Source organism: Procambarus clarkii, chromosome 13 (assembly GCF_040958095.1).
Source record: "Procambarus clarkii isolate CNS0578487 chromosome 13, FALCON_Pclarkii_2.0, whole genome shotgun sequence".
NCBI lineage: Eukaryota > Metazoa > Arthropoda > Malacostraca > Decapoda > Cambaridae > Procambarus > Procambarus clarkii.
Window position 1 is genome coordinate 34,019,716 of NC_091162.1, and position 22,860 is coordinate 34,042,575.

The 22,860-nt window shown below is 47.0% G+C and overlaps 1 protein-coding gene across 5 annotated transcripts in view; it reads left to right on the forward strand.

Moving 5' to 3' along the window:
* The window catches only part of LOC123757278 (clusterin-associated protein 1), a 307,075-nt gene that overhangs the window by 26,763 nt on the left and 257,452 nt on the right, over positions 1 to 22,860 (forward strand). For all 5 annotated transcript variants that reach the window (XM_045740827.2, XM_045740824.2, XM_045740825.2 and 2 more), the window contains 2 exons: positions 16,671 to 16,867; positions 18,337 to 18,522. In XM_045740827.2, coding sequence (XP_045596783.2) covers positions 16,671 to 16,867; positions 18,337 to 18,522 — 383 coding nt within the window. The remainder of the gene's footprint in view (positions 1 to 16,670; positions 16,868 to 18,336; positions 18,523 to 22,860) is intronic.

The following is a 22,860-nucleotide window of genomic DNA, read 5'->3' on the forward strand; positions in this document are numbered from 1 at the left end:
CTTCCCAGCCTGCCTCCTTCCCAGCCTGCCTTCTTCCCAGCCTGCCTCCTTCCCAGCCTGCCTCCTTCCCAGCCTGCCAGCCTGCCAGCCAGCCTGCCTGCCAGCCTGCTTCCTTCCCAGCCTGCCTGCCTGCCTCCTTCCCAGCCTGCCTCCTTCCCAGCCTGCCTCCTTCCCAGCCTGCCAGCCTGCCAGCCAGCCTGCCTGCCAGCCTGCTTCCTTCCCAGCCTGCCTGCCTGCCTCCTTCCCAGCCTGCCTCCTTCCCAGCCTGCCTCCTTCCCAGCCTGCCAGCCTGCCTCTTTCCCAGCCTGCCAGCCTGCCAGCCAGCCTGCCTGCCAGCCTGCCTGCCAGCCTGCTTCCTTTCCAGCCAGCCTGCCTCCCCCCCTGCCATCATGCTAACGGGTAGTGTGTGTTAGGCTTATCTTCGGGAATGAGCCGGTCTCACCCCCACCACCAACAAACCACCCGCCCCCCTACATCCCATCTCTCAAGGTCACGCGGTTCAACCTCGTGACTACCACTCACTCCCTGCCTGCAAGCTAGCCTGCCTGCCTGCAAGCTAGCCTGCCTGCCTGCCTGCCTGTGCCTGCCTGCCTGTGCCTGCCAGCCTGCCTTTCCCTCCCTAATTCTCACTACTTCCATCCCTTCCTGCCTACCTCCTAGCATCTCTCCCTACCTCCCCCTCCCTCTTAGCATCTCTCCCTACCTCCTAACATCTCTCCCTACCTCCCCCTCCCTCCTAGCATCTCTCTCACTGATTCTCCCCCCCCCCTCATTCATACTGCCTCCCACCTAAGTTCCATCGTCCATCCACCCACCAGTCAGCCATCACTGACGCAATGGGTGCATTTGGAGCCAACATGGTGCACAGATGTTTCTTGATTGTGCAGATATGTAAAACAAAAGCACAGAATGAACATTCCAGCCTTATGGCAATTCAAAATAATAGGAATAATAGGCCGTGAATCTGTGAAGTCACAGTGGGCAAACTGGACCATCGCCCACCCACCACCACAAGCCGGCGTGACGCTTGGTGGACCCCTTCCTACCCGAACTTTGTTCGGGTAGCATGACTCCCCAACCCCAATCGGGAAACTGGAAGTTTCGGATAACTAAAGTTCGGAAACCAAGTGGTGCTCTGTATATATATATATATATATATATATATATATATATATATATATATATATATATATATATATATATATATATATATATATATATATATATATATATATATATATATATATATATATATAATACTGTACACACACAGAGTTTTAAACAGCTTTAATTTTATACCTGCATTTGGGTGAGGTGATATGTTACAACAGTTTTGGATGAGGTGAAAACAAACTTTGAATACAAGACAGAACACGAAACAATGAGTATAATATTTTGTAAGTTAAAGGGAAGAATGGAAGTAACTGCAAAGGGCCAATTGGCCCATATTTCTTGATGCTTCTATATTGGTGCGGAGTCTTGAAGTGGGTAGAATATAGTTGTGCATTAATTGGCTGTTGATTGCTGGTGTCGACTTCTTAATGTGTAGGGCTTCGCAGATATCAAGCCGCCTGCTATCGCTGTATCTATTGATGATTTCCGTGTTTTTTGTTAAGACTTCTCTGGTGATGGTCTGGTTGTGGGAAGAGATTATATGTTCCTTAACCCCTAAAGAGCGCATCACGTCATATGACGTGTTGGTCGTTGTTCCAGTCAACTGCACATCATGTCATATGACGTGTTGGAGTACTACGCAAGATTTAAACGGTGTTATTGGCCTCAGTATTGAGTGAGCTACCAAGCCTGATGCATGCAGCATGAGCTAACAGCACTGCTGTTCAGCTTGTGACCACAGCATCGCCTAAAAAAGCCATAATATACTTGTTCATGCTATTATGTAGCGATGATATTATTACAGAAGACCCCTGACTGATAAAACTGACCAGGGTTCAGATAATAGCAGGATTGTGGTGATATTTAGCGCTGTGCTCCACGGAGGGAGGAGTAATGCTGTGGGAGGGAGGGTGGTGGCGATGTCTTCTGACTGTGTGTGGCCACCTTTTATTGACTGCACTCACCATACCAGCTTAGTGGTTCGCTATGGTGAACACAAGTGTAGATACTTATATATAACGTGTGTATAGAGGGTATAAACAGCAAGAGGAGAAGGTTGGGAGCCGCCATTTTGGTGAGGGCGGTGGCGTCGTCTGCACGACGCCACCGTGCAGACAACGGTGTTGTTTACTGGTTACCATGATGGTCTTTGGGCACCATACCAGTTTACTTGTACAAGTATGGTGAATAAAATAGGTAGATATTTATATATAATGTGTGTATATAGCATAATAACACCACAAACAGTATTGTTGGAGAAATATTAGTGCGTCTGGCCTTGAGGGCGGCAGCCATCAGCTGACTGTGTGAGGTCCTACGTCTTTGTGCCTTTACTCACCATACAAGCTTAGATGTACAGTTATGGTGAACAAAACATGTAAATACTTATATATAACTTCTGTATATAAAAGCAAAAACAGTATGGTGGGTGGAGAATGTGGGTGAGTCAGATGAATTGAGGGAGGGCGTGAGTGGCTGGCTGGTACACGGCGGTCACTCCTCATTACTTTTTGACTCATAACAGCTACTTAGTGATTCGTTATGGTGAACAAAACATGCAGATACTTATATATAACCTGTGCTTATAGTGTAATAACCGACAAAGTATTTGTTCACTGTTTGATGAACATATTTGAATCAACAATATGCACACCATATTTTTGAGTACAGCGATGATTCACTCATTTTATTATATACATATATCAAACTACACACTGTTGAATAATATTACAGCAAAAAAAACTATGAAAAATCAATCAGAGACATTGAAATAATTCGGTAATTATCTCTTTGTGGCAACTCTGGCCTGACAGCTGGCGATCAACAGACCGCCTGGGACGCACGCTGAGTCAGCGCCTATTTTTTGCCAGACTTCCCCGCCTTATAGCGGGCAATATATGCCACTTACGATTTTTTTATTATTTTCCTGTGATCAGTGAACACAAATTAACAGGTTAGGAAGAAAAAATATTTTATTTTTTTCAAAATTACATGCACCTGTGGGGAAGAAAGGATATTATACCCCTAGCATGTTAAGGGTTAATGGAGCCCTGTTGCTTATGCATCGTTAATCGCCTGGAAAGAGATGTTGTTCTCTTGCCTATATACTGAATTCTTTGAGGCTTACAGTCCCCAAGTGGGCATTTGAAGGCATAGACGACATTGGTCTCTTTCAAGCGTTTTGCTTTGTGTCTGGAGAGTTTCTCATGAGTAGGTTGGCCGTTTTCTTGGTTTTATAGTAGATCGTCAATTGTATCTTCTGATTTTTGTCTGTATGGATAACGTTTCTATTAACAATATCTTTCAGGACCCTTTCCTCCGTTTTATGAGCTGTGGAAAAGAAGTTCCTGTAAAATAGTCTAATAGGGGGTCCAGGTGTTGTGTTAGTTGTCTCTTCAGAGGTTAACCTCTGTTTTATGAGCTGTGGAAAAGAAGTTCCTGTAAAATAGTCTAATAGGGGGTACAGGTGTTGTGTTAGTTGTCTCTTCAGAGGTTAACCTCTGAAGAATTGTATTTTTACAAGGAATATTCTTATTCTTACTTGTATTCTTACAAGAAATTTTCTGCCTAATTTCCGGCTTGCAATGGTACTCACTTACTTTATTACTAATTCCTAGATCCACATTTCCATATAACACTATATATTTTCCGTATTTTATCCCTGTGGGACGTGCCCTGGGGTAGGCCTCATTGCTTGTGTGACGGTAAAGCGTTGGTGTTCAGCTGTTTCAAAAGCTGGGGGCAGGGCCTCGTCACATCACAAAAAAAAAAAGAGAAAAGTTTGTCCTTTCGTCTGTGGTAAGGTAATGGGAAGACACACAAAACACAAGTATATAAACAATGAAATTTTAATTACTCTAGAAAACAAGACATGAATAAAGGTAATCTCATAAAATGCAGGACAAGTCAACAAACAAAATAACATGAATAATCACTGGCAAATGAAAAGTTACGCTAAGACAAGTAAGTTACAGTGATAGCAAAATAAAATAATATGAGTGCTGGAATACTGGCTTCAAGCTGCCACGTCCCTTAGTACACGAAAGCCAAGGCTTAGTCTACCAGCGAGAGATGTCAACTTCATGGAGCACAAAGATATTCTGACGAGACTGGCGCGCTGCAGCCCAGACGTCGACTTGTGGTGGTGGCGGAGTGCAGGTGAGACGAGACACCAGCCAATCAGCAACAGGCAGGCAGAGGATGAGCAGTTTACTGGTTACGGTGGTGGCCAGGTGTTGGGGTGTGCTGAGTACGATTTGCTCTCTGGGCAAAACGTTTGGCGATACTGGTGGACGTATCTTCTATATAGTATCTTGTACTTTGACGTAATGATGTAGGGAAGAGCAGGCTCAATCTCTCTTGAAAGAGATTACCGTCACAACTCTTCCCCGAAGCCTGCGGTTCTGGAAGAAGTTACGTCTTCATGTGGTGGAGTAATAGTTGGAGTTGCTTCTACTTCATAGACTCTGGAGACGGCGTCGGCTATGATGTTGTCAGAACCCTTGATATAGCGGATCTCCAGGTTGAAATCTTGCAGATATAAAGCCCATCGTAGAAGACGCTGGTTATGGAATTGGGCTTGATGTAAGAAGCGGAGAGGATTGTGGTCTGAGAAGATGGTGGTAGACCTGGCACCTTGTAGGTATGGAGCAAAGTGCTGGAGATTCAGGACGATAGAGAGTAGCTCCTTTTCAATAGTGCTGTAGTTCCTCTGGTGGGGTTTCAACTTGTAGCTGTAGTAGCTGACAGGTAAAACCTCCTCGCCTCGTTGCTGCATCAGGACACCACCGATGCCGGTACCACTGGCGTCGACATGAAGGACGAAAGGCTTGGTGATATCTGGCGAGGCGAGAATGGGATTAGAACAGAGGAGGAATTTGAGTTGTTCGAAAGCAACGGTTTGCTGCATGGTCCAATTATACCGTTGCTTGGGACTGGTTAAAATGATTAATGGTGTGGCGACTGTACTAACATTTCTCACAAACCTACGGTAGTAGGAGGCAAGACCAAGGAAGTGCAGGAGCTGCTTCCTGGTGGTAGGCTGTGGATAATGCTGGATGGCTTGAGTGTGTGTGTCTAACGGAGCTAGGCTGCCACTCCCAATTACATGACCCAGATAACGCACTTTACCTTTGGCGAAGGTGGACTTGCCCAGGTTGATGGCGAGGCCGGCTGTCAGGAGCTTGGCGAACAGTCGTTGCAGCTGGAGCAGATGTTCGCTCCAGGTATTGGATGCTACGACGATCTCATCCAAATAGGCGTAGGTGTTATCCATGCCCTGGATGACGCGGTTGACAGCTCTCTGAAAGGTGGCCGGGGCATTACATAGTTCGAAAGGAAGGCTACAAGGCGTTCATATCTGAAAAGTCCAAAGGGAGTGATAAAGGCAGATATTTCTTTGGCTCGCTCTGTTAGACACACTTGGTAATACCCCTTAAGCAAGTCCACTTGGGACAAGTACTGGGCATTACCAATGGCGTCAAGAATGTCATCTATCCTTGGCAAGGGGTATGCATCCTTGACAGTCACATTATTTAACACTTTCCTGGATTTTCGGCTTGGAATTACGGGCGTTTTCCCTAACCGCTTGTCGGATCACGACGTAAATTTACGGTGCGGTTTAAAATATTTGTAAAAAATCCAGTTTAAATCCGATTTACTTGGGGTTTGTTTCAAACTCCGCGCCATGAAATTCCCGTTCTCTCGAGTAGGCCGCAAGTCACGTCGGCCTACTGGGTCACGTGACAGGCCCATTGTTTTGTTGTCACGTGGAGCGATCGGATCTCTCTCCCCTCGGCTCTCCCCTCGCCCAACCTACACAATGCAGACACAAAGAAAGTTCAGAAAAGAAAACGAGTTCGCAGGGCAGATGGAACAGTAAGACTACAGCAGGTTGTGGTGAACAAACCACAGGCAATTGTTGACTACAATAAGTTCATGAAGGGTGTTGACCACTTTGATCAAATGGTAAAGTACAGTGGTACCTTGCATAACGATCGCCCCACAAGGCGAATATTTTGGGTAACGACTGGCCCGATCGGCGAGAAATCGTCCCATATGACGAACGCTCGTTTGTGTAACGTCAACACCACATGGTGGGGTCACGCCGCCACTGTCGACAGTGTTGTATTGGTGTCTCACACGACCAGTATCCGTCTGTATCGCTCCACACACACAATTCTGATATTCGTGTTTTTTTTTTTTGTGGTTTTGTGACTACAATTCTGAACGCACGATGTCGTCCAAGAAGCAGCCTGCGAAAGCAGGAGTTTGCAAGGGGAAGAAAGAGGCAATCACTGTGGAAGTGAAGAAAGAGATCATAGCAAAGCACGAGCGTGGTATTCGTGTGGTTGATCTTGCCAGGAGTATGGCAGGGCTCCCTCAACAATATCCACCATACTGAAGGGCAAGGATAAATATAAGACGCTTGACGTGGCCAAAGGAGTTAGCAAGCTCACCAGCAAACGTCCAAAACTCCTGGAAGATGTGGAACGGCTACTGCTGGTGTGGATGAATGAACGACAATTGCATGGCGATTGTGTCTCTGAAGCTATCGTTTGCGCTAAGGCTAGGATGCTGTATGTGGACCTTGTCAGGAAGATACCAGGTGCGTCGTCTGAAGATGAGGAGGTATTTAGGGCAAGCCGTGGCTGGTTTGAGAACTTTAAGAAAAGGAGTGGTATACACAGTGTTGTGCGACATGGGGAGGCTGCCAGCTCTGATAAAGGTGCTGCTGAGGCTTTTGTGCCAGAGTTCCAGAAATTTGTTGATCAGGAGTAGTTTCTGCCACAACAAGTTTTCAATTGTGATGAGACCGGCCTTTTTTGGAAAAAACTGACGAAGAGGACCTACATCACGCAAGAGGAACAATCATTGCCTGGCCACAAACCGATGAAGGATCGCCTTACTCTCGTGCTCTGCGCCAATGCAAGTGGCGATTGCAAGGTCAAGCCGCTGCTCGTCTATCACTCGGAAAACCCACGTGTGTTCAAGGCGTTTAAGGTTCACAAGACACGGCTGAATGTGATGTGGAGGTCGAACAAGAGGTCCTGGGTCACGCAGATCATCTTTAGTGAGTGGGTAAATGACGTTTTCGGCCCCACAGTGAGAAATTATCTCGTCGACAAGCAGTTACCACTCAAGGCCTTGCTTGTGCTCGATAATGCACCTGCGCATCCTCGCCAACTGCAAGATGATCTGTTCCCTGAAAATCAGTTTATCACCATCAAGTTTCTTCCTCCAAACACCACGCCACTCCTCCAACCCATGGATCAGCAGGTCATTGCTAACTTTAAGAAGCTCTATATGAAAGCCTTGTTGGAGAGATGTGTTCATGTGATTGACACCACAGACCTGACCCTCAGACAATTCTGGAAGGAGCAGTTCAATATCATGGGGGCCTTGCGTTTGATAGATAAGGCCTGGGAAGGGGTGTCACGGAGAACCCTACACTCTGCATGGCGAAACCTGTGGCCTGAGGGTGTCCCTGAGCGAGACTTCGAAGGTTTCGGTCCTGCACCTGCATCTGCATCCGCACCTGTGGATGACCCGGAGGCTCTTTTAGTGGATGATATTGTCGCTCTTGGACACACACTGGGTCTGGAGGTGGATGCCGCTGATGTGCAGGAGTTGGTGGAGGAGCACAGTGATGAACTGACCACCGAGGAACTCCTGGAACTGCAGAAAGAGCTGGTGCAACAGGAGGTACAGGAGCTCTCATCGGGGGAGGAGGAGGTCTGCGAGGATGCTATCCCATCTAGTGAGATTAGGGACGTGCTGGGCATGTTCGAAAAGGTGACAGCATTTGCGGAAAAGCATCACCCTGATAAGGCGGTGACAACACGGTGCGTGAACCTGTTTAATGACAATGTGCTGTCTCGATTTAGGGACATCCTCAAACGAAGACAACAGCAAGTGACACGCGATATGGTCAGTGGACAGGGTGGGAAGAGACGTGCTAGTGATATTGAACCACAACCTGGTCCTAGTGGGGTTAAATTCCCAAAGAGAGCGAGCCCGCCTGACCCAGAGGTGGTGTCACCCTCCTCCCCATAAGCCCTCTCCTCCCTCCCTCCCGATCGGCTCACTCAAGCCAGCAACGACTCTTCATAAGGTAAAGTGAATATACACATGGAAACAGTCAAACAAACATTTATTTAACATGTACAGTATAATATTACCAGTGTATAATGTCATATTGTTGCTTTAGGGGGTGGAACGGATTATTTGTATTTACATTGTTTTGGGTGGGGAAAATTGTTTTGCATGACGCCGGTTTCACATGACGACGGCGGCGTTGGAACGGATTAAATTCGTTATGCGAGGTACCACTGTATTACCATTTCGCCAGGAAATGTCACAAGTGGACCAAGAAAATAACATTTTATTTCTTGCAAATGGCATTGCAAAACGCTTATGCATTGTACAAGGCCAACACAGATGATCGAAGGAAACTAACTCTGCTCCAGTTAAATGAAGTTGCTATTTGGTCTTTATTGAAATTTGACAAGGCAGAGTGGCCTGCAACAACTACACCATCTCCACATCTAGTTCATGCTCCAGACATAAATGATGACACTGGTCCTGTGTATCCTGCTGCTGACCCGTCAACACCTGGCCCGTCGGGTGTAAGGCGCCCTCTCTTCACGTCTACACCTAGTGCTGAAGCTGAATCTGATGAAGATAATTCATATTCCACATTACTGCTTGAAAACAATAGTGAGAGCGACGATTCAGACAGTAGTTTATTGCCAACCCGGAGACAACAGCGACGTGTTGTTATAGCAGAGACTCGCCTGAACTATAAATTGAAACATGAGCTGGTAAAAATCCCCAAACGTCGCAGGTGTGAAGTGTGTTCAAAGTCGGGTATCAGGAAGGAAACTGGTATAGCGTGCAAGACATGCGATGTTCCACTTTGCGTCATACCTTGTTACACCACTTATCACAGGAAAAGGGTGTATTGGGTGGACAAGAAATAACCACCCACACCAGCTTCACTCCACCTAGGAACATCTGTTGAGCAACTTCAGGAATCAGTACCTGAAGGAGGTGGAGTGGAGATAAAATGCTCAACTTATTTTACTACAATCGTCTTTGCTTTGGTAAGTACACATAATTGTCTTAGATTGTTTCATTATTGTAGTCTATTTTCTTAGGAATATTTTGATACCTAAATGAGAACTGTAGCACGAAAACTAAAGTAAGTATACACGAAACAAGAGAAACTTTTTTGTGGGTGTTGCGGGTGTTGCGGGTGTGAGTTGGAGTGTCAAGTGCGGGTTCCGGTTGTGTGTTTTCCGTCATCTCTACAGCTGTGAATTCCAAGGAATTGTATTTGATATGCATATGTCTGTGTACGGAATTTTATTCCGAACACTATACAAAAAAAAAAAACGGTGTGAAATAAGTATAGACTTGAAAAACATGAGCAAAGTAAAAATTTTTGACGCTCACGGGTACAAACAAGCGTAAGATTTTATTCCCCGCAAATTTATTTGACGCTGTGTTGGCCAACTCTACCCATGTTCTTATAGAACTTTCTATTGCGAACACATTGCTATAAAAATGAAATACGTAGCTCCAGAAATAATGTCAGGACAGTGAAATAAGTATAAACATTCAAAGCGCTGCATCACACCAGTGTCGTCGCTGCTGAAATCACGGCTAACGCTTCGCCCAGTTCCCACACTCGTGCGGGTCACCCGATACCATAATTAGACATTGATAGGCATATGTCTGGGTGGGGAATTTTATTGCGAGTTCAGTGATATCAAAATGATCGCTGTAGGATGACTGTGAGGCTGGCAACAAACGAAAGAGTATGAACATTTACTTCCTGTTTGGGTGTCACGGCGAGTCATCTTCGTGTTTATTTACTTCGTGGTGGGATACCAAATGCTTGGGTGACATTTTATGCATATGATCTTGTAGAGAATTTTATTGCCAACGCATTGATACTAAAATGAAAAACGTAGCTCGAGAATTGATGTTAGGAGCGTGAAAAGATTATAAACTTTTTTGTGTTTACGCTTGAGCGCCCAGAATGCCGCGTGCACAACCCGCTTTTTTTTCCAGCTAGTGCCGCGCGCACTAAAGTGTTAATTTACGGTAATCCGTACACAGTCTCACCTTACCTTGGGATTTTGGCACCAAGATACAGGGTGAGGCCCAGGGGGACTCACAAGGTGTAGCCAGTCCATGATCCAAGAGGTACTGCACCTCAGCACGCATGACTTCCTTCAACTAGGGCTGATTCGGTAGAAGGGTTGACGAATCGGCCGGGTGTCAGGGAGCAGTTGGATGTCGTGCTGGGTAACATTACACTCTTGGGGATCATCTCGGAACAACTCTTTATGTTCTTTGAAGATCTTGACAAGAGGTGCACTATGATTGTCCTGAAAATAATTGGGAAGATCAGTTAGGATTTCCGAATTAGAAAGCGCTGACTCCTTGTCAGTGCTTTCGGGAGGAGAAGCAGGGAAGGTCTCACTGTGGATGTATGGCTCTTTAAATGACGAGTAATTAATCATGACAGTGGGAGGAGTACCGTTATATAGCTTCAGGAGGTTGACGTGGCACAACTGGGTCTTCTGCCGCCTATCTGGAGTCTCTAGAACGTAGTTGTGGTTGTTTCTGCACTCCTTGATGCGGTAGGGTCCTGAAAACCTGTTTTGTAAAGGAGAACCTGGGATAGGGAAATAAGCAAGTACGAAGTCTCCCGGCTTAAATTTCCTTACTTTGCTGGTCTGGTCGTAATGAGTCTTCATCCTCTCCTGTGCTTTCAATAGATTATCTTGGGCAAAACTGTGGACCCTCTCTAGAATGTGTTGTAGGTTTTGAAGAAACTGGGGCACATTCTGATGCTCACTGAAGGTGGCATCACGTAGAGAGTCTTTGAAAGCCTTGAGGGGAGTACGGCACTTACGTCCGTAGAGCATCTCATAAGGAGATACTCCTAGAGACTCATTGGGAAGACTTCTAAATATACACATGATTAAGTCAATTTGCTTATCTCAATCCTTAGAGGTTTCATTACAAAACTTCTTCAGGATTGCTTTAATAGTCTGATGACTACGCCCAAGAGAACCCTGTGAAGCAGGATGATAGGAGCTGGACAATACCTGTTTGATGTTGAACTCTTCCAGTGTCCTCTTGAAGAGATCACTGGTGAAGTTGGTGCCACAGTCGCTCTGAACCTCCCTTGGAAATCCATACTGGGTGAAGATCTTCAATAAGTGTTTCACAACCGTAGCAGCCGTAATGTTCTTTACTGGAACTGCTATGGGGAATCTGGTGGTAGGACACAGGATGGTTAAGATATAGGTGTTACCTGAACTGGTCCGAGGTAAAGTACCAACACAGTCTATAATAAGTCTGTGGAAAGGTTCCGCAGGCACCTGTATGGGAGTCAGTGGTGCTCTGGGAATAGAGATGTTCGGTTTACCTGCCATCTGACATGTATGACACTGTTTGACGTACTGCTTGACGCTATTTACCATACCTGGCCAGTAGTAGTCTTGACGGATTCCATGGTAGGTCTTGTTAAATCCGTAGTGGGAGAGTGCTCCGTGGGCCAGGTGTAGAATAGTGGGCCGCAGGCTGGCAGGAATCACTAGTTGTTCGACGTTGGCCCAATCGTCCTCCTCCTTCAGTTTACTGGGTCTATATCTGCGGTAGAGCAACTCGTTCTCTAGGAAGAACCCAGGAATACTGTCAGGTTGAGTCTCAGCCTGGAAAAATAATGGTGTCAAGGTAAGATCTTCCCTCTGTAACTTACGGAACTCCAACTTGGTCAGATTCGGGGGTAGTTTCTGAGGGTCTTGAGGGTCAGCGGTAGCAGTAGAGTCAGCTGGCTGTGGTCGTGCAGCTTGTGCACGGGTGGTCACTAAAACCGGAGGAGAAACTTCATCACTCTCTTGAACCTTTGCTGGAACATGCACAAAGATGGGATTATCCATTACAGAGGTACACACCTGGGGTTTGTCCATGACGATCAGGTTGGTCGGTTGCAGGTCTTCTGCCAAGTCGTTGCCCAGGAGAAGTTGCACTCCAGGCATGAGAAAAGGCTTTTCCCTGATGGCGACTTGGACTTCTCTGGTCACGAAGGGACAATCCAGGTGGACTCTGGTGAGAGGATAAGGAGTGGTAGCAGTGAGGTCAGTGATGAAGACAGTTTCTCCGGTGTAGGCGATATTGGGCACAGCCGACTTCAAAATAATCGATTGAAGAGCCGCTGTGTCCCTCAAGATCTTCAATTTGAAACGTCCCTCCGGATTTGAGCCGTTGGTAGAGACAGTTCCAGTATACAGGTGTTTACTGAAAAGAGAAAGATCATTAACATGAACACCAACATTCATCACAGGCTTACCGGACTTAGGAGGAGTCTGTTTGGGTTTAGGTGATTTGGTGTTTCCTTTGTATTGAGACTTACCACATTTATCTATGGTATGTCCATAGAGTCTACAATACTTACAGTACAATTGCGAGCCAGCTTGATCGGTACTCACTTTCTCGTAACTGTACCACGACTTCTTACTGGAAGATGGTTCTGGTGTCAGCCGGTGGATGAGGCTGTAAGTGTCAGCTGACTTAGCACACTTTAGGTAGTCGGTTTCTTCTTTATCTGCTAAATATAGACGGACAGGAGGCGGCACACGCCTCAAGAATTCTTCAACTAGCATGAGGTTGACGAGTTCTGCAAAGGTAGAGACATGTGCTGCTTCCAGCCATTTCATAAAATATCTCCTTTTGGTATTAGCAAATTCGAGAAAGGTAGTGGTACTTGCCTTCAGGTGGTCACGGAATTTCCTTCGATAACTTTCGGTGGAGAGAAGGTAGGCGTCCAACACTGCTTGTTTCAGAGTCTGGTAGTCATTCTCAGACGCCAAAGTACTGAGTGTAACTGCAGCTCTACCTGTAAGATGTACTCGTGAGAAGGGTTGCCCATTGGTCGGCAGGCCAACTAAGTTGATTAGCAAGGGTTTCAAAGGTGGTGAAAAACACATCAACTTCTGTTTCTACGAATGGTGGAAATAACTTACTTGCATGTGATATATTGAAACTGACGGGAAGATTGGCGGTAGCTTGCTGGCGTTGAGCGAGGTGTGAAGTTTCCAACGCGAATTCTCGTTGACGACATTCTATAGCCAAAGTTGCTTGTTGTTTGTCATGTTCGTGTTGCATCTCCAATTGGCGTTGTTTTGTTTCAAGCTGTACTCGTTCTCGCTCACGGAGTATTGCAACCTCACGTTCCTTGAGGGCGATTTCACGTTCTTGTTCTTCCTTTCTTATGGCAGCTGCTTCCCTTTGTTGCTTGAAGGCTTCTCTTTGCATAGCAGCTGCTTCCCTTTGCTGCTCACGTTCGATCTTGGCCAGCTCTAGTTTGAGTTTCATCGTTGCCAAATCAGTTTTATCTGCAATAAAGTAAGTTTCGTGAGTTTCAGAGTCTATCTTACCTTCCTCTAAGAGATGATCCAGTAACAGGTTATGTATTTCATTTTTGTTGGCTTGGTAGGGAACTTCTAGTTGATACTCATGTGCAAGAGTTTGTAATTCAGTCCTCTTGGCACGACTTAAAGTCCCTATTGCACCTGCTGGATCTGCACGGAAAGCTTGGAGACGAAGCATGATGAAATTAGCAAATAAATGCACAACGAATATACTGTTGTGATATGGTGAATGTCAGAAACAGGACAACGTGGCAACTGGTACCTATCCTGTGGAATCTTTAACAATTAATGTTAATTTCAAGATGATAAATGATTAATAAATCAAGGTCGCAGGAAATCTTGTACCCGGTACTCATGTAAGAGGATAAGGGCAAGAAAATCCTACTAAACAAGCAAAACTGAGTTTCTTAAACAAATGAAACAGTTAATTGCCTCAAAAGTAAAATAGGTAGTCCAAGAATGTAGGCATACCTTGCAGAGTCTCTATAGGACATAAGCAAGTTTTTCCCACTGAAATTAATATGATACTTACAGAATTAGCGAACTTTTGTGTTCTGAAAAAGAAGGCTAATTCCCTACCAATGTAAATATCATCATCTCTGACCGGCGTGTAGGGGTGCGAGGTGTCAACTGGTGACGAGAACTGCTGCTGAGGTCCCAATTCAGCAACTAAAGTTCATGCGAGAGGAACTATGGCCCTCTTTATCCTCCTACTGTCAGATTGCAGAAGATTAGGTGCACTTGACCCGGGGACAGACCACAGTACCAGGGTACCAATATGATGATCTGCCGAAAATATGAGAAATATCCTAGGGACAAAAGATGTAAACACGAGTAATAACACAGAGGGAGAGATGACCAATTAAGAGAATGACTGAGGCCTACAGTCACCACGTAATCCAAAGTTGTCTCACCTTCACCATATGCTACTCTCGGAATGCACAATACACACAGCACCATATGAAAATAAAATTGAATATGAAAAATAGTGAAAAGCTACGTTACCGAAGCCAAATACGCTTACCACAAATTTACTATTTGGCACCAGTACCTGAGTGAAGCTCCTAGGACAGGCCCCCACGTAATGTGACGGTAAAGCGTTGGTGTTCGGCTGTTTCAAAAGCTGGGGGCAGGGCCTCGTCACATCACAAAAAAAAAAAGAGAAAAGTTTGTCCTTTCGTCTGTGGTAAGGTAATGGGAAGACACACAAAACACAAGTATATAAACAATGAAATTTTAATTACTCTAGAAAACAAGACATGAATAAAGGTAATCTCATAAAATGCAGGACAAGTCAACAAACAAAATAACATGAATAATCACTGGCAAATGAAAAGTTACGCTAAGACAAGTAAGTTACAGTGATAGCAAAATAAAATAATATGAGTGCTGGAATACTGGCTTCAAGCTGCCACGTCCCTTAGTACACGAAAGCCAAGGCTTAGTCTACCAGCGAGAGATGTCAACTTCATGGAGCACAAAGATATTCTGACGAGACTGGCGCGCTGCAGCCCAGACGTCGACTTGTGGTGGTGGCGGAGTGCAGGTGCGACGAGACACCAGCCAATCAGCAACAGGCAGGCAGAGGATGAGCAGTTTGCTGGTTACGGCGGTGGCCAGGTGTCGGGGTGTGCTAGGTACGATTTGCTCTCTGGGCAAAACGTTTGGCGATACTGGTGGACGTATCTTCTATATAGTATCTTGTACTTTGACGTAATGATGTAGGGAAGAGCAGGCTCAATCTCTCTTGAAAGAGATTACCGTCACACTTGTGTAAACACAACCTAGCTGATGCCGCCTCTTTAACACAAAGTTCCATTGTTAATGACTGTTTTCAATTTTCCAGCGGGTCACTATGCACTTTGTGATGTCTGTAATCAGTAATCATGGCTGTAGTCCTAAGAAATCCCGGTTAATGTTACGATTTTAACGGAGCGCGCACGATACGTCTTTCCCCCTCCCTCGACCCAGACTCGACTCGGGTGCAGGGGGAAGTTGTGTAAAATCCTGGTTTGTGCCTCGGAGAGGCTACGGGATCCAGTAAGTTCAGTAGAACTTCGGTTTCAACTCTTTTAACCCTGTCGTAGCTCAGTCGATTAAGGCAGTGTCTGGGATGCTCCCGGACGCAGGTTCGAATCTCGTCACGGCCCGTGTGGATTTGTTCGACCGTTAGTAATATAGACCGCCAGACTAGTATATGAGGCACCAGATACCGATCTCCCAAACCGATCGTTATTACCGGCAGATAGGTATTAAAGAGGCCGTTAAATTGAGTGGCTACTATATTGCAATTATAGCCTGCAACACGCCCAGGCACAAGAAATAAAAAAAAAATATTTTGTATTTTAAAAGTGTTCATTTGTGTTCCCTGATCACGGGGAAAATAATAAAAATTCGTAGATGGCATATTTTGGCTGCAATAGGGTGGGGAAATCTGGCAAAAAGAAGCATTGACAGAGCAAGTGTCTTACCCAGGGGTCTCTTTATTGTCCTGATTCCTGCAATTCTCCCTTCTCCCTGGTAAGCTGACATGTGTTCTACCTTCTTCATGGATAATTAGCTTCAGGGAGCCACAAGGGTTTCACCCCTAGAAAACCAGTGTTGAATGTAATGAAACATCAATTTCTGGATAAGCCCCTAATTTCCTCCCTTCCCTTCCCTTCTAGATCATCGAGTGGGTTTTGTTTGTGCATATATTTCAGAACTGACTACTCAGACCCCTGAAGGTGGTGAGCTCCTTCCCTTCAAATGAATGAGGGAGGTAGAGCAAACAAGCTCACACTAGTTTCAGTTGATTTAATAATTTCAAGGCTTCAAGGTCTGCTTTGATCCCAGCATTGGTTGGTTTTTACACGTTGACTTCCTGGATGAGGTAAAATGTCACTGCTCCCTGTGCCTATATGAAATGCTAGGTTCTGCGCTGGTCCCTGGTAGGCATAAGAACTCCACAGCTGATGTGAACTGGTAGATGGAACCATCTCAGCATGTAACTTCACAGAGCCATCAGGGCTCACCCAGAAATTGGCATTTCATTATAGTTCATGTTTTTTTATATTACACTAACCCTAATATTTACTTTAATTAATTATGTGTGTTTACTTACAGACATTGTAGAACATTTGAGAGTTCTTGGATTTCCGAGGATGGTATCCTTGGAGAACTTCTCTTTGCCCAACTTTCAGCTTGTGAGTGAAATTCTCACATGGGCAATGACAACTGTAGATGCTGACCATGATGCCACCTTTAACATAGATTCTGAACAGGACCGTGTTTTTATGGTCCGCATGGCTGCTTTGTTTTTTGTAAGTGATCTAATAATTACCATCTCTCAAAGTATTGTAGATATATTCTTAAATATGACAAAGGGCAAAAGAAATTTCAAGTCTAGTAATTTTATTAAGGGACATTGAATGTATTTGTTAGTACTTTGGAAGTGACTATACAGTGGTACTTCAGCTTATGAATTTAATCCATTCCCAGAGAGGGCTTGTGAGGTGAAAATTCGTAAACTGAAGTGAATTTCCGCATAAGAAATAATGGAAATTTAATTAATCCATTCCACACTCCCCCAAAAATTAACTTCAAAGTATATTTTATACCTAATTCACCCAAATCTTCAGTACTAAAGTATGTGCAAGTTATTACTTACCTTTACTGATGACTCTTGTTGGCGTATGGAAGATGGTGAGGATGGGGGAATAGAAGAGTAGTGTTTGGAAGGGGAGTCCCCTTCCATTATAACATCAGGCAGTGATGACTTCTCTGGGGTACACTCTCAAGCATGTTTTCCTGCATACCACTAGAACCTGCTTGTGGCTCACTGCTTGATTTTCTCACTAAAAAACGATCCATAGAGGATTGTTTTCCCTTCGTTGTAACACTTGTCGGAAGTGAGGCATCACATTGTCATTAAAAGGGTTAATGCAACGGCCTACTACAACTTGCTCTAGGGTGAGTCGTTTCAACAAATGTTTGCATTTCTTCTCACAACTTCCTAATTGTTTAGGAAGGGACATTCTCTACTGCCTCCTCCAACCCTGAAGACATTTTCTTAGCTGCCTCTTGTTGCTGCTCATTGTGAAGGGCTAGGAGTTCTTCGGTGGTCAGTTCTTTGCTGTGTTCCTCCACCAACTCCTCCACATCAGCACCATCCAACTCTAAGCCCAATTTCCGGGCCAGAGTTACAATTTCCTCAACAAGAGGCACTTCAAGTCCAGGCTCAAACTCCTCAAAGTCTAGTTCTGAAACACATTCAGGCAACAATTTAAGGATTGAACCTTACCACTAACTTTCTTGGGACCCATAGCGAGATATATAATAACAACTTTTATGTTCAAATACCCAAAAATCCAAAAAAAAAAATTCTTTACAAAGAATTCAGGTGTGATAGTCATTAGGCGGAAGGCACCAATAAGCTGAGGCGCAATCGCCGTGCCACCACGCTCTAGATCAGCCATATGCGTATGAACAAACTCGTTTCCGGAGGCAAAGTTTGTAACCCGATTCAAATTTTCTGAAGAAATTGGGCTCGTAACCCGAAAAGTTTGTAAATAGGGGCATTCGTAAGCCGAGGTGTCACTGTAATTACATTTGATAGTTTTAGATTGTTTAATTTGTTGACTTTGATGTTTGTACCTTAAATATGCAGATATGTTGAGTATGGATGTCTACTTCTCATTAATTTGATACACAGTATTTTGCTGACATACTTCCCTTCAAATAAGATACTTATATTATCAAATATCAATTAACCCCCCCCCTCTCTTAACAGTATAACAAGTTGGGAGTGTGCCTGAATACACAGAAGCTGTATGGCGCAGACAAGCTGGCAGCACGAGAATTACTGAAGATCACAAGTTGCCTCTATAAAGCTGCAGAGTCAGCTTTACAGCCAAGAGAAGACAGTGAAGAGTTACTTCAAGCAGTCAATAGCAATTTAGCTGTTGTATCAGCAAAGGTTAGTCATAAGGGTCTCGGTAGTACAGTCGGGTTTGTTCTTGACACACAATCGAGAATTCTGGGTTCGAATCTCAGGTGGGACAAAAATGGTTGAACATATTTCCTTTCACCTAAATACTCTGTTCACCTAGCAGTAAGTAGGTACTCAGGAGTTAGTCAGCTTGTTGTAGGGTTGCATCCTGGTGGGGTCTGTAATTCGATCCTGGGTGGGGGACCTTGATGAAATCCCAATGTGAATGAATACACACTGGGCTGCCTGTCCCCTGACACAATGAATTATTATTAAGAATTATTATAAGAATAAGGCTTTAAGAGTACAGTGTGTCCTCACTTGAACGAACTATATGGGGCGAAGCCGATTCGTTCCAGTGCGGAATTCGTTCCATCCGTCCGGCCCCAACAACCTTCTTAATTTTTTTTTTTTAAACATATGCCAGGACACATTAGTTTGTTTCTTTGTTGTGTGGTGCTTCATTATAATATCTTTCATGCTCTTTTGGTGTCAATAATCTGAGATGCGAGAATCACCATCCCCCACCCCACTCACACCATCCTCCACACCACCCACACCATCCTCCACACCACCCACACCATCCCCCACCCCACTCACACCATCCCCCACACCACCCACACCATCCCCCCCACCACCCACACCATCCTCCACACCATCCCCCCACACCATCCACACCATCCCCCACACCACCCACACCATCCCCCACACCATCCCCCCACACCACCCACACCATCCACACCATCCCCACCATCCCCCACACCACCCACACCAACCCCCACACCACCCACACCATCCCCCACCCCACTCACACCACCCCACTCACACGATCCCCCACACCATCCCCCACACCACCCACACCATCCCCCACACCACCCACACCATCCACACCATCCCCCACACCACCCACACCATCCCCCACACCACCCACACCATCCCCCACACCACCCACACCACCCACACCATCCCCCACACCACCCACACCATCCCCCACACCACCCACACCATCCCCCACACCACCCACACCATCCCCAACACCACTAACACCATTCACCCCCACCACCCACACTCCCCACACCACCACCCACACACCCCACATCATCCCCCACACCACCCACACCATCCCCCACACCACCCACACCATCCCCCACACCACCCACACCATCCCCCACACCACCCACACCATCCACACCATCCCCCACACCACCCACATCATCCCCCACACCATCCCCCACACCACCCACACCATCCCCCACACCACCCACACCATCCCCCACACCACCCACACCATCCCACACACCACCCACACCATCCCCCACCCCACTCACACCATCCCTCACACCACCCACACCATCCCCCACCCCACACACACCATCCCCCACACCATCCCCCACACCACCCACACCATCCCCCACACCACCCACACCATCCCCCACACCACCCACACCACCCACACCATCCCCCACACCACCCACACCATCCCCCACACCACCCACACCATCCCCCACACCACCCACACCATCCCCAACACCACTAACACCATTCACCCCCACCACCCACACTCCCCACACCACCACCCACACACCCCACATCATCCCCCACACCACCCACACCATCCCCCACACCACCCACACCATCCCCCACACCACCCACACCATCCCCCACACCACCCACACCATCCCCCACACCACCCACACCATCCCCAACACCACTAACACCATTCACCCCCACCACCCACACTCCCCACACCACCACCCACACACCCCACATCATCCCCCACACCACCCACACCATCCCCCACACCACCCACACCATCCCCCACACCACCCACACCATCCACACCATCCCCCACACCACCCACATCATCCCCCACACCATCCCCCACACCACCCACACCATCCCCCACACCACCCACACCATCCCCCACACCACCCACACCATCCCCCACACCACCCACACCATCCCCCACACCACCCACACCATCCCCCACACCACCCACACCATCCCCCACACCACCCACACCATCCCCCACACCACCCACACCATCCCCCACACCACCCACACCATCCCCAACACCACTAACACCATTCACCCCCACCACCCACACTCCCCACACCACCACCCACACACCCCACATCATCCCCCACACCACCCACACCATCCCCCACACCACCCACACCATCCCCCACACCACCCACACCATCCCCCACACCACCCACACCATCCCCCACACCACCCACACCATCCCCAACACCACTAACACCATTCACCCCCACCACCCACACTCCCCACACCACCACCCACACACCCCACATCATCCCCCACACCACCCACACCATCCCCCACACCACCCACACCATCCCCCACACCACCCACACCATCCCCCACACCACCCACACCATCCCCCACACCACCCACACCATCCCCCACACCACCCACACCATCCCCCACACCACCCACACCATCCCCCACACCACCCACACCATCCCCCACCCCACTCACACCATCCCTCACACCACCCACACCATCCCCCACCCCACACACACCATCCCCCACACCACCCACACCCCCACACCATCCCCAACACCACTAACACCATTCGCCCCCACCACCCACACACCCCACATCATCCCCCACCACTGTAACGGTTCTATTGTTACGTAAAGTATGGTGACAAATAAACACAGACACTAAGATACTATATATATATTTGGTCTAATATACAGAAGTACACAGGTGATACTTTGGTGTGAGTTGAGCGCACTGAGCGTCGGTACAGTATCTCGCAAGTGTCTGCTCTAGACCACACTTGAAAGTAGACTAGCCAATGTTCGCTACACCGCTGCTTATATTGCTCGGGCAACACCTCACCGTGTTGCCCGGGCAACGCCTCACCTCATTCATCTCCAAAGGTTGACAGGAATATTAACACTATATTTGGAGCGAGTATATTATTGGGATAATCTACTTGCTACAGAACTCCCCCTCCCAGGGGATGAAAGGAAAAATACTTGATCAAGGAACTTAGCTGGTCGGTGAATTGTACGCCCTGCTCGCGTTACATAACCATCAAAGTTAACTTCCTCCTCTTCGCTGATGTCATCTAACTGGGGTCGTAGGGTGGGAGGTCGTACAGGATCGTCCGTTGTCGTAGGTGGCGGTGCTGCTGGTAACTGTGGTCGAAAGAGTGAACTGCGTAGTCGGCGGATGTGTCTCTGGATTTAGCAGTGTCGCAGACGTTGAGACGAAGCCTGGAGCAGAGCAGAGAGCTGAGTGAGGCCGGAGTCGTGGAGCTCTATGTGGGAGAGCGTGGCGGCTCGATTGAGAATTGTGAGTGTCTAAACTCGGGGAGCGAGAGCGTGGCGGCTCGATGCGGTCGTAGTCTGCTGTCTGCTCTGTGTCGAAGCTGTAGCGTCTTGGGTTGATTAGGACTGTACACGCCGAGTACTGCATTGTTGACTGTGGAAATTGTAGACTGGTACCAAAAGATGTAGGCAGTGTGTGGACAAGCTCGGTGTAGCAGGAGAGAAGAATGTGCATAATTGTTGTGTCCTTGGGTCGCTGGTGGAGCATTTAGATCCGGGGCGGATGGGCTCGGGCACCAGGACATTAGGAGGTAATGTAGGCACGTAGTTAGGACAACGAGGTAATCACATCTAGAGCTGAATTGTCCTGAAGGCGACGAAGTGTCGGAAACGCAAGCTGTAAGTCCTGTACTGCGCAAAGGGCTTGAGTCGGCCGAGTATCAAAATGCAGTGAACGTGTAGATGAATCTGACGAAAGAGCAGCTGTCGTGGGAGTTCCTGTAGAATAAGCAGTGCCCTGGCAGCGACGGAGAGGAGGCAGGACAGGCTGTAGATCCCACATGATGTAGTTGCTGATGAAACTGTCAGATGAGTAAGTAACACTCGCTGTGCAGCAAGCTGTAGTTGATGAAAATGCCGAGATGATCGCGATGTAAATCATAGCTGTGGCGAGGGTGTTGGCAGCGTTCCATGACAGGTGGATGCGGTCCACAGCCAGCAATAGCAGTAGAGGTCCAGTGAGAGTCCATGTTGTAGTCCATCGTGGCTGGGTATCGTCGAAAACTCTCTGGGGTCACCAATGTAACGGTTCTATTGTTACGTAAAGTATGGTGACAAATAAACACAGACACTAAGATACTATATATATATTTGGTCTAATATACAGAAGTACACAGGTGATACTTTGGTGTGAGTTGAGCGCACTGAGCGTTGGTACAGTATCTCGCAAGTGTCTGCTCTAGACCACACTTGAAAGTAGACTAGCCAATGTTCGCTACACCGCTGCTTATATTGCTCGGGC